The sequence below is a fragment of the Rhinichthys klamathensis genome, unplaced genomic scaffold (genome assembly GCF_029890125.1).
Source record: "Rhinichthys klamathensis goyatoka isolate OS25496 unplaced genomic scaffold, OSU_Roscu_1.1 h1tg000477l_1, whole genome shotgun sequence".
NCBI lineage: Eukaryota > Metazoa > Chordata > Actinopteri > Cypriniformes > Leuciscidae > Rhinichthys > Rhinichthys klamathensis.
In genome coordinates this window covers 305,019-316,357 of record NW_026606965.1, presented here as the reverse complement: position 1 = coordinate 316,357, position 11,339 = coordinate 305,019, and the positions used below count along the sequence as shown (strand labels likewise).

Genomic DNA, 11,339 nt, shown 5'->3' with positions numbered 1-11,339 from the left:
CATTTGAAGTAGCCTACTGGATTTCTGAATCGTCAGAATGACAAAAGAGGAGGAAAACCCTGAATGGGTTGGTGGTCAGGAATTTTATGACAAATATGAACCAAAGGAGATCTTAGGAAGGTATTATCACCAATATTGATGAAGTTTGTGTGGCATAAGAATATAAAATAAATAACAATGACATTTTTACCTTAAAATTATAATTAGCCTACATATCAGTCCTGAATTGATCTGAATGTATTTTCTCCCAGAGGTGTGAGCAGTGTGGTTCGCCGATGTGTGGACAAACGGACTTCCCAGGAATATGCAGTAAAGATCATAGACATCACACCATCAGATAAAATGACACCTCAAGAAATACTAGAAATCCAGCAGGCCACTGTGAAAGAGATCGACATTCTTCGAAAAGTGTCTGGACAAAAAAACATAAGTATGACTGTCCAGTGGAAGTTCCTCTTGATCCCTCAGAGACTTTTACAATACATATACCAAATATAACATAATATAATGGTGCTATAAAATAGAAAATCAAATATCTTTTAATTTATTACTTTTTTTTTCGTTACAAAATTGAAAATTGTAAGGCTATTTTGGTTCTGCAAGAACAACAAGAACAACAAAAATAAAATAGGATGTCTTTTTCCCCCCATAGTTCAACTGAAGGATTGCTTTGAATCAAAGGCCTTCTTCTTTTTGGTATTTGATCTGTAAGTATGGCACACATACACCATCTCTCATGTCGGTGTCTCACTGTTAGTGGTCACACACCCTTATATAGAGACCCAAGGTATATCTAGAGACCAAAATATTATAGACTTGAGCCAGTATGAAACAAACCTAGCAAACTTTTTGAAATGTCATAGCAAACACCCACAAAACTATAGAATTGTGGTTGCAATTTTTGCAGGCAAACCACAAAAAATCAAGTTTACAGCGGAAAATGGCTCAAAATCAATTGCTCATATTAACGGTTGTGTTATTTACAAGTTTGCTCCCTATTCAGATTTCTAAATGTTCCCATGTGGAGATTATCTGTTGGTTGACACTGCAGCATACAGATAGGACACAGCCTATTCTAAGAGCCCACAACTAACTCATTGCCAAGACGAGGCTGTTTCTGCCAAACGCCCGACTCTCAAAACAAGTGCACAATATCACCCATAATTCCTTCCTTTGTCCAGACACTTATATTTTGAACAGATGCAGTTAGTTTTTCTTATCTTTCATCATTTTATAGGCCTTGACAAGACTGTTTTGTTAATGTTTAAAGATGGATGTTGTTTTAACAGGATGAAGAGAGGAGAACTCTTCGATTACCTCACAGACAAAGTCACCCTAAGTGAGAAAGAGACACGGTCAGCTCCCTTGAATAATCCAATTGTGGAATCTCCTATCATTGTATTTAAACAAACAAATGCTAAAAATCCTATGCTAAATCAAATGCTTTAAGCTGTTGCCAACAACAACAGTGCATCTTGATGGGTTTAAAGTTAGTTATGCCACACTTATGTAGTGTTTTTATACTTCTATTAATTTCCTCATACACTACCATTCAAAAGTTTAATGTTTTTAAAAAAATTATACTTTTATTCAGTAAAGATGTATTCATTTGATCAAAAGTGACAGTAAAGATATTTATAATGTTACAAAAACATGCTGTTCATTCTTAAAAAAATATTTCAACATTTTAATAATAATAAATGTTTCTTGAGCAGCAAATCAGCATATTAGAATAATTTCTGAAGCATCATGTGACACTGAAGACTGGATTAATAATGCTGAAAATGTAGCTTTGCCATCACATGAATAAATTGCACTTTAAAATATAATAAAATAGAAAACAGTTATTTTAAATTGTGATAATGATTAACTGTATTTTTGATCAAATAAATGCAGCCTTGTTGAGCACAAGAGACTTCGTGCTGACCACAGACTTTTGAACGGAAATGTACATTACAACTTTAATCCACTGTAACTGTTGTATTAACCTTAGAGGTAAGATCTTGATTATTGTCACTCAGTTTTCTCTTCTCTCACTCTTTGATAGAAAGATCATGCGCGCTCTTCTGGAGGTGGTTGAGTATCTTCATACCCACAATATCGTCCATCGTGACCTGAAACCAGAAAACATTCTGTTAGATGATGATGTGAATATCAAACTCACTGACTTCGGTTTCTCGATCCAGATTGAGCATGGACAAAGACTGAATGGTGAGTTCTTATGAACACCTTTAAATGTAAGCATTCGGATTGCAGATATTGTAGTTTAGAAGCACCTGCCTCTGTTTCACCCCTATAGAAGTTTGTGGAACACCAGGTTACTTGGCTCCAGAAATCATTGAGTGCTCCATGGATCTCAACCACGCTGGCTATGGGACTGCTGTTGACCTGTAAGCACATAAAATAAGTATGCATCAGTGATATTTTAGTATAGTATTAATTCTTTTAAATTAGCCTTTATTGTTAATTTTAAAGCATTAGTTCACCCAAAAATGAAATTTCTTTCATTAATTACTCACTCGTTCCAAGCCCGTAAGACCTTCATAAGACCTTCCCCCGTAATAATAACGTTATTACCACCAAGACAATGGGGGGGGGGCACATTTTTTATTTTTGTTTGAAGTTTTTCATGTAATATTTACATATTTTTTCAGCTTTTTTAATGAACAAAAATGCTTTAGAACACTTAGTTTTAGTTAACAACACTGGTGTGCATAAGCCACGCATAAACACATGAACTTCCTGGCAGTGACAGTGAACCATGAATTGATTCTTACATAACCTTCTTCGGTCTTCTCTTGTGTAGATGGAGCACTGGCGTGATCTTGTACACTCTTCTGGCTGGATCTCCACCGTTCTGGCACAGGAAACAAATGCTGATGCTTCGAATGATTCTTGCAGGGAAATATGAATTCAGTTCTCCGGAGTGGGATGACCGCTCAGACACTGTCAAAGACTTGGTGTGTGTTGGTTGTTTTAATTCGTTGTGGTCCTGTTCGTCTTGCCGACAACCAGTTTTGAAAGAACTTATGCAAAATTGCATGGAGAAAAAAAGTCAACTTGTTTTCTTCCCAGTAGATTTCCAGATTATTAGTTGTGGACCCGCAACTTCGCTATACAGCTACAGAAGCCCTCAATCACCCCTTCTTCCAACAGTACAGGGCCGCAGAAGTTCGTCATTTCAGCCCTTACAGGAAGTTCAAGGTAAAGAGCAGATGTTCTAGATGATTGTTCTTAGAAAGCATTGACTTAGAGGTTTTGAGTGTCACCCTACACATTGCAGGTTATTTCTATGACCGTACTTGCCGCCATGCGCATCTACTGCAACTACCGGCGTGCCAAACCTGTGACCAAGGAAGTGATCTGCAGCGACCCGTACGCCATCAAACCTCTACGCAAAATGATTGACGCATGTGCCTTTAAGATCTACGGCCACTGGGTGAAGAAAGGGCAAACTCAGAACAGAGCAGCTTTATTTGAGAACACTCCAAAAGTCATTCTGCTCTCTATTGCAGCTGAGGAGATGGATGTAGCACACAGGACTTGGTGAGGGTTCATCATCTCCAGTTACTACTAGATACCACAATTTACCTCAAGACCATGTTGATAACGGTCCAAAAATAGACCTCTATTGCTATGACAGCATATCAGACCATATTATTTACACAGTGAGAAGGAAACAAGTAAATTATCTTCCGGGGCCTTTTATTTCCTTTTAAATGCTAAACAAGTCAAACCAATAAAAATGTATGGTATTATTTAATACAATTGCATTTTAATTCCATTACATGGTTTCAATTTTATATCTAAAATGATTTTAATGATTAGTGAACAACTATAAGATAGGTTAAGATTTTAATTTCACAGTATTTTGTGGAAAAAAAGCAGATACAACACTGAATTACAGAAGTTTATGTCTCCACGGGAGAAATGTAGTATCAATCCCATAATGCACCAATGGCATCAACTTGTCTTGAACATTTGGCCCTTAAAGCTCAGTGCTTTTCTGTTTTGCATTTGAGCTCATTGCACAGCGGAAGCCCAGGTTATCAGAGGCTGAATCTGGTGTGTTTCCCATCCTGCATGTGAGAACATAAACATAAGCTTTAGCAATTGTTAATGGACCTGCTTGGGATCAATTGGAACTAGAATTGGAATTGGAACAAGAAGCACTAATAAAAGTCTAATAAAAGCTGACTTTGAGTAATATGCATATAGCATGACTGACCTAGTGGTGACACGAGCTCTGTGATTGGCTGAGCCATCGGCAGTGTCAATCCAGGATGCTCCACGCAGGACGTACATGGTCTGAGCACCAGGAAAATTTGACGAGGTCCACTCCCAGACATTACCCAGCATGTCATATAGTCCTGGCAAAAGGTGGGATATTATTCTCAAAATTCAGAACAATAGTTAGAGAATTACAATACAGTTCAAAAGTTAGGGGTAAGTAGGATTTTGTTTTTAAAAGAAATTAATACTTTTTTTCCTGCCAGGATGCATTAAACTGATCAAAAGACATTTATAATGTTACAAAAGATGTCTATTTCAAATAAATGCTGCTCTTCTGAACGTTTTATTCATCAAAGAATCCTAAAAAAAATGCATCACAGTTTCCACAAACATTTTAAGCAGCACAACTGTTGGTGAGCAGTACATAAAAAAAAAAAAAAAAAATTACCAGCCCCAAACCTTTGAACATTTAGGTCGATTTTTTCCTAGGTAGCTTTGTCTCCGTCTATGAATAACGTATATTGTTGTTGATAATATGTGACGCACCAGAAATTGTAACAGCTCATGTGCCGTGTGTCGTACCCTACCATAGTTATTCTGTGGAGGATAGGCAGTTACAGGAGCTACACCATGATAGCCATCTTCTCTTGTGTCCCCATCTGGAAACAGGCCCTTTTGTACAAAGAGTTTGCAATTTACCAACAGGCTAATGACTTCAGAACTTACCAAATATACACAAATATACACTTCTCATTTAGGAAATGGACAAGAATATCCCTCAACTGACCTGCCAGAGGTTAGTCCGGTTCAGCAAAAACTTGTTTCCCCATGGGTATGTCCTGCCTGAAATACACAAGTGCTGGCGATGAAGGTTGCAATACATAAAATGATGCATAACAGGTGGACAATACTGCATTATTTTGGTGCTGAGAGGCACAAGGCTTTTTTGGCTTGCCTTCTAGACCCCCACGTGCAGCCATTTCCCACTCTTCCTCAGTTGGCAGCCTTTTCTTCTTCCACTGACAGTAAACTTGGGCATCATTCCAGCTGACCTGCACCACAGGGGATTCCAGTCTGCCCTTGATACCAGAGCCTGGTCCTGCTGGCTGCACACATTTAAACCAGAGACTTCAGACATTCATAAAGTTCGACACATTTTTATATCATGTAATACATTTATCTTTATAAAATGTGACATTGACGAAAATGTCTGTGAAGATATTATCAGACTACGCTTGAATATCTCAAAGAAATGCAATTTAATATATAGAATATTCATTTCTTTATCCTTTTATTCATTTTTATTTACAATTTATCAATCAATCAATAACAATAAAAAAATAATATATTAAAGCTGCAGTCGGCAAGTCTGGCAGATTGAGTGGATTTAGGAAAATTTTTGAATGTTTACAACTCTCATGCCCCTCCCCCACTATCAACGGATACCCTCCCAACGAGTTCATGCTCGTCAGTGCGTGTGCACCAGATTTTCAGTGAACGCGCCCGTCTCATCAGCATCCATCAACACCATGGATTATTTGGAGGTATGCTGTCCTGGCTAATCTATTGATAGATTGCAATTGCTAACGTCATTTATACTCTAAATGAGCTTACTTGATTTTCCGCCATCACTCTTCGTTACTGCGCGAACTTCCGCGAACTTCAGGCGTGTGCATGTGATTGTAACGTGCGCGAGGGGTGGCGTGTGCCCGATCTATGATTGACAGTCAGATCTCACACCCCCCTGCGCTGATTGGACCCGATGAACCGGGAGCTGTGGATTTTTGCAAAACAAATAACACGCTCCAGGTGGAGTTAGAAGCTCGGGTTTTTTCCTAAAACCACTTTATTTATGTTGTTCTGTCAGATTATAGTGTCGATTTCACTGAATATAATAAAAAAAATTTTGCCGACGGCAGCTTTAACAAATACTGGTCGACCACTAATTGAAGTTGTTTATAATTTTTTTAATTAATCAAAGTATTTCAAAAGTCTAGTGAATTACATGCATATAGAATGTTAACTGTCACCTGTCTCCAGAACACTTTCTCGACTGGTAACCACCAAGGCGCAGACTAGGAAAGAGGAATGGGGTCATTTTCAAGAGAATAGAGGGTAGTACAAAAGACAGTGTTTTGGAAATAGAATGGAAATTCCCATTTAAAAACTTTGAAAAACGTTCCGCTCCTGCTGTGGGTTCATACCTCAATTTTCTGAGTGACCTTACTTTTCAGTTCATCTGAGACAAAATCCTGGAACACAAAACTCCAACCAAACGTTTCAGCCTCTGTTTTATATTTCTGCAATCTGGCGAATTCCCTGGAATAAACGGAAGCAGTTGTATCAGGCCAGTAAGAAGACACACACGCAGTAGGAATACAAAGTGTGATGAAATAGACCAGATTAACCTCTACGTTTAAAAAGTATATTTGGGCATCATATGGTGCATTCCTAAAAAAGGCTGCTCACTAGGTTTTGAGCCAATATCTTCAATTACAAGTACCTGAAGTCAGAGTTAGTGACAGGATATTTGTCCATCTGAAACGGCAGGAGAGTCACAGCTCGTGTTGGTGATTCCCCATCTCTCCCATCAGCGGCACTGGTTCCCATCATCATTGTTCCACCAGGAATAAACACCATCTCATCATCTGCTAAAACAATTCAATCTTAAACAAGTGTCTACTTACAGCAGATGCTTGGTCCACTCGATTTTCACTGAAATATCACAGATGAATGTTTCAACTATAAGAACCTTTATGTCCCAATAGATTTTAACTGTTTTCTTTTTCTTTCTTTTTTTGTTATATGAAAGTCACAGGAAAACCATATTGGAAACTTTTATTTTTATTTTGCTACTTAAATGTCTTTTATGTATTGATTTTGTTTTATTGTACACTTGCCCCAGACACAAAAATATTAGCAAAAATAGATATTGTATAAACATTTATGTGTGTGTGTGTGTATTATGAACATAAATTACACCCCTCATTGGTGTTGTTGTCATTACAACCAACAGTTTTTTATTTTATTATAAAGTTTGTACTTTTTAATCAAAATGACAGTCTGTGCAGAGCTGGAGATGAAATGTGAGACATGATGCGTGAAGATAAAAAAAATATGACAGAATACCTTTATTGAGCATCAGTTGTAATTTTGTGTCATTGGATACATATGTCAGCTATTAAAACTACTTATTTTTTATGACAGTGATGGGTAATAACACGTCACAGTTTTAACGTAGTAACAAATTATGTTTCTATAAAGTATTTAAGCAAAGTAATAAAAAAGCTATAATTTTGGGGCTTCCTCCTACCTGCTGCACTGGACATGGTGCACAATAATACGAGATATAAGGTCTCCAAAAAGATCATCATGATAAATATAAAGGCACGTGATGGGCAGATTCAGCCCAGTGTCTGATTTATCAAACTAAAAACACAACAAGCACATTAGAGTTCTTCTTAAAGCATGAAAAATGTGGTCACCAAGTCAACAACGACACTGAGGTTCAGTCATTCGGTTTAACTCGCCTGACTGTCACTGAATCTCGTTGAAAAGTGTTTATCGCCACCTATTGGTTTGGAGAAAGACGTATATAGTCGCACTGTATTCCCCTCTCCATTGTTCTCACTGATTTCAGTTTTTGTCACAGTCTTGTCACACTTATTGCTCAGCTATTATTAATATAATAAGTAACCTTCTTTTTACTCTAATAATCAACAAATTACTATCATTACTGTATAATGATGGTCACAGAAATGGAGATGCAAATTCTCATGCATGCTTGAAATATATCTCATTTCTCCTCGGCTACAGGACAATTGAAGTAAAAACTGTTAGCTTAAACTTGTCATCCTAAACAGATATTGATATATCTGATATTCATAATATCTTAAAATTAGGTGTTTTGTGGGTAAATGTTGATTCATCATGACCATGCTTCAGGCTGGCTGAATGTTTTGTCTGAGCTTGACTTGAATGCAGTCTTGTGTTATACCTCATAGCAATGCTGTGAAATTCTCAGACCCAATTGTCAAGAATCATTGTGAAAAGCAACATTGTTGTGAGCATAGGACATGCTTTAGCCACAGCAGTTTGAAGAGCGCATGAATGAGGCATTCGGCTGCTGGACTCCGTGAGACAGTGACCGTGAGAGATGTTCATGATGGGACTACCCTGGCTGCTAGTTTTGGAGCTTGTCCTTTACGCTGGTTGTTTCATCTGTGGGGTGATAGCTGCCGCCTGGATGACACTCACTCAGGTAACACCAATTTATTAATATCAACTACACAATGTCTGATCATTTTCTAAGTTGTGGACACTGAAAGTATAAAATGAATCATTATTGCTTATAGAAAACTACAACCAGCTCTCTGGGGGAATGTGATTTACAATAAGTTGGTGTCTGATCTGAGTTCAGAGTTTTAAGTATTAAAATGATCATGGATAAAGTTTTGCATATTTATTTGCATGCTTTTGTTATACATTCAGCTGATGTTAAAATGTACTGTAACATATGATCATTCAGCATGTTGGAATGTTTATTGAAGTGGACACTATTTTCTTGCTTTTTTGTGTGAAGATGAATTAATTTTTAAATAAATGTCAATGTTTATATAAATATATAATATCTATTCAATGTTGCTGATCCCAGGTCAGACTCTGAGCTTTCACCATGTGATCAGACACCTCTCGCACCATATTATGGCTTATTAGAGTCATATGATAAGGGACAAAAGCTGTTATCACAGCACTTTCCTTATACATCTGTGTGTGTCACAGAGATACAAATCTTGTACATAGTTTGTGAAAGAGACCCCTAGATGTCCCTTTCTACTGTGTTTCCATATATTTAGCATGTGCAAATGTGGATGATTTTTATTGTTTGTCTTTATAGAGCCACTTTGATGGGCGGTGCATCCTCTATGGAAGTGTTCATTATAACACATCTGGCCAGGCTCTGACCGTGGAAGGCACCAGTTCTCCTTCTCTCTGCTATTTTGTGTCAGCCATCGCCGTGTGCATGGCTATTTACTGCTTTTCCCTTATTCTTTACTGGATCTATGTCAGCTGTGTGGATGAGGATGTGAGAAGGTGAATGTATCACCTTTTCTGCTGACCTTCAGATTTGTCCTATTTCTTTTAGATGTTTCTTTCACATTCCACTTTCTTTTATTCATGCAGGTTTCAACAGTTAAATTAACATTGTTGTTTTTACCTTCTTGTGTCTGGAAATATTTGCATATATACGCAGGGGGACTGTTTCTCTCAACACGTCTCTGGGAGTCTGTGGCCTACTTCTGTTTTTTCTCTTGGTGTCAGGATGTATTCTCAAGATCGGTCGGGACAGCCTGTGTTTCTCTGTCCTTCACAATGTTCCTTCCATTACCAGGTGATTTCAACTTTCTTCTTTCCACATTACGTGTGTGACTTTTGTTACACCTTTTAAGAACCAAATACTCCACAGTGCTTCATAGTTCTCAGATGATATGGTAGCAATAGTATTTAGCCCCTAAAGAGACAATCATGGAAAAATTATATCTCGATGTGCACTGCTGGAAATGTTTTTGTTTTAGTTGTGAAGATGCAGAGAATAAGACATGGGCTCATCCATACACTGGAAATCAGTTCTACGCAGGACTGTACAGTACTGAGGTTAGTACTTTGGTTATCACCCTCGTGGTTATATCTCTCATGGTGGTTGCTATATGTTGAGAGCACATGACCTGTCAAAAAGAGCTTCATCTTGTTAACCCCCATTATCAAACACTTTCAGTTGCAAAAAAATTTAATTATGGGTGACAAATACACCTGTGAATAGGGTGTTTCTCATTGGCCTCTGTAACCGAAACCTTTGATGCTGCATCCACACCAATAGGTGTTAGTGTAAGCGTGCACCTTAGTGTTTCTTCATTTACACAAAATCTGTTTTTATTTGTATACAATAGAAATACATGTCTTCTGTTTATTGAGCACCACCGCCTTTGTTTCTCTCCTCCACAGAGGTCTATGTGGGTAAGCTTCTTCTTCTGGGTGTTGATAACGGCCGTGGTGGTCATACAGAGACGCCAGAGCTCAAGGTTGAAGGTTTGGGGTAATGATGAGTGGAGCCGTGCTGAGACGGAGCCCTTCCTCCATCGCCCATCCCAACCAAGATAAATCACCAGAGACCATCATCACATGAGCTAATCATGAAGTATCATGCAGAGTTTGGTACATTCAGTTATGTGGGAACACAAGCAGTAACAAAATACTTCATGTTTTTGTGGCAACACTTGAATTTTTATTTAATTATCCACATAAATAGTACATTGATGTGGTAGCTACAATAAAATACACTAAATTTAAAGATATGTCCAGAGAGCCAATAGATATAAGAACATGTCATGATGGATAAAAAACAAGTCAGTCATCCATTATTGTAAAATAAAGTAATCAGGAATCTCATTGTTGCAAAATAATCAGGAAAGTAATCCTCAAAATGAACAAGGGGTCTCCTCTATACCCTGAAGGGGTTTATCCTGTTTACTACATATTTAGCAAATAAATAAATAAATGAAATACAATTTTAATTTGAGTTTAAATTATTTATGTTGAAATTGAGTGCAGTACTGAGTGCTATGAGATATAAAAGTAGCACAGCTTGCTATATGAAATCGCTTGCCTTGAACAAGTCAATAATTATTATAATTATATATATATATATATAATTATTAGTATATATACATTCATTTTTGTTATCAAAATTAATGTATAACTTTGATGAAAGGTTTTGATCCACTTCAAATGTTGACTACTATCTAGGCTATAGCCTATACTGTATATATCATACAGTCATGTAACACTGACAGTACAATTCTGACTGGTAACATTTGACATGTTAAAATAAGAGCAAAATGTGAAGATGTGAAGGGGATCTGTATCCGTATGTATGGCAGTGCCTTGCCAAGTTGAAAATTGCAATGAATGATTAATTTGTGTTCTCGCTAATAATACTGATTTTTTTTTTTTTTACAAATGTCTGCTGTGGAGTGTTTAGAAGATTAAAAGAAATGGTAGACATTTAAATTCGAAGAGTGTCATTTCTACCCCACCAGCATCACAAA

General features: G+C 37.3%; 3 protein-coding genes across 4 annotated transcripts; 2 read left to right on the top strand and 1 right to left on the bottom strand.

The window, feature by feature from the left end:
* phkg1b (phosphorylase kinase, gamma 1b (muscle)) lies at positions 1-3,813 on the top strand. Its single transcript, XM_056237078.1, has 9 exons — positions 1-120; positions 252-430; positions 653-707; positions 1,290-1,355; positions 2,048-2,211; positions 2,300-2,390; positions 2,807-2,960; positions 3,079-3,204; positions 3,284-3,813. Exons 1-9 carry the CDS (start codon positions 38-40, stop codon positions 3,548-3,550), a joined length of 1,185 nt encoding a protein of 394 aa, XP_056093053.1. The 5' UTR covers positions 1-37; the 3' UTR covers positions 3,551-3,813.
* Positions 3,814-3,865: 52 nt separating this feature from the next.
* sumf2 (sulfatase modifying factor 2) lies at positions 3,866-7,749 on the bottom strand. 2 transcript variants are annotated; one of them, XM_056237079.1, is made up of 9 exons: positions 7,547-7,749; positions 6,737-6,884; positions 6,438-6,552; positions 6,264-6,308; positions 5,189-5,339; positions 5,021-5,076; positions 4,821-4,905; positions 4,229-4,370; positions 3,866-4,079 (listed from the first exon to the last, which is right to left on the bottom strand). In XM_056237079.1, the coding sequence occupies exons 1-9, from the start codon at positions 7,605-7,607 to the stop codon at positions 3,989-3,991; spliced, it is 894 nt and encodes a 297-aa protein (XP_056093054.1). In that variant the 5' UTR covers positions 7,608-7,749; the 3' UTR covers positions 3,866-3,988. The 2 variants fall into 2 exon arrangements, with proteins under 2 accessions (XP_056093054.1, XP_056093055.1); XM_056237080.1 differs by having other exon boundaries at positions 6,737-6,881.
* A 346-nt stretch (positions 7,750-8,095) lies between these two features.
* Positions 8,096-10,617, top strand: tmem179bb (transmembrane protein 179Bb). Its single transcript, XM_056237090.1, has 5 exons — positions 8,096-8,494; positions 9,131-9,327; positions 9,488-9,625; positions 9,810-9,888; positions 10,237-10,617. The coding sequence occupies exons 1-5, from the start codon at positions 8,390-8,392 to the stop codon at positions 10,390-10,392; spliced, it is 675 nt and encodes a 224-aa protein (XP_056093065.1). The 5' UTR covers positions 8,096-8,389; the 3' UTR covers positions 10,393-10,617.
* Positions 10,618-11,339: the final 722 nt, after the last annotated feature.

Bases quoted from the DNA above. Each gene is read 5' to 3' on its own strand.
- phkg1b (XM_056237078.1), top strand. From the start codon at position 38: ATGACAAAAGAGGAGGAAAACCCTGAATGGGTTGGTGGTCAGGAATTT. The intron at 121-251 runs GTATTATCACCA...ATTTTCTCCCAG, and splicing joins CCAAAGGAGATCTTAGGAAG to AGGTGTGAGCAGTGTGGTTC. The intron at 431-652 runs GTATGACTGTCC...TTCCCCCCATAG, and splicing joins GTCTGGACAAAAAAACATAA to TTCAACTGAAGGATTGCTTT.
- sumf2 (XM_056237079.1), bottom strand. From the start codon at position 7,607: ATGATGATCTTTTTGGAGACCTTATATCTCGTATTATTGTGCACCATG. The intron at 6,885-7,546 runs GTAGGAGGAAGC...GAATTGTTTTAG, and splicing joins CACCATGTCCAGTGCAGCAG to CAGATGATGAGATGGTGTTT. The intron at 4,371-4,820 runs GTAGGGTACGAC...ACCTTTTGCCAG, and splicing joins TCCTCCACAGAATAACTATG to GACTATATGACATGCTGGGT.
- tmem179bb (XM_056237090.1), top strand. From the start codon at position 8,390: ATGTTCATGATGGGACTACCCTGGCTGCTAGTTTTGGAGCTTGTCCTT. The intron at 8,495-9,130 runs GTAACACCAATT...TTGTCTTTATAG, and splicing joins CCTGGATGACACTCACTCAG to AGCCACTTTGATGGGCGGTG. The intron at 9,889-10,236 runs GTTAGTACTTTG...TCTCCTCCACAG, and splicing joins CAGGACTGTACAGTACTGAG to AGGTCTATGTGGGTAAGCTT.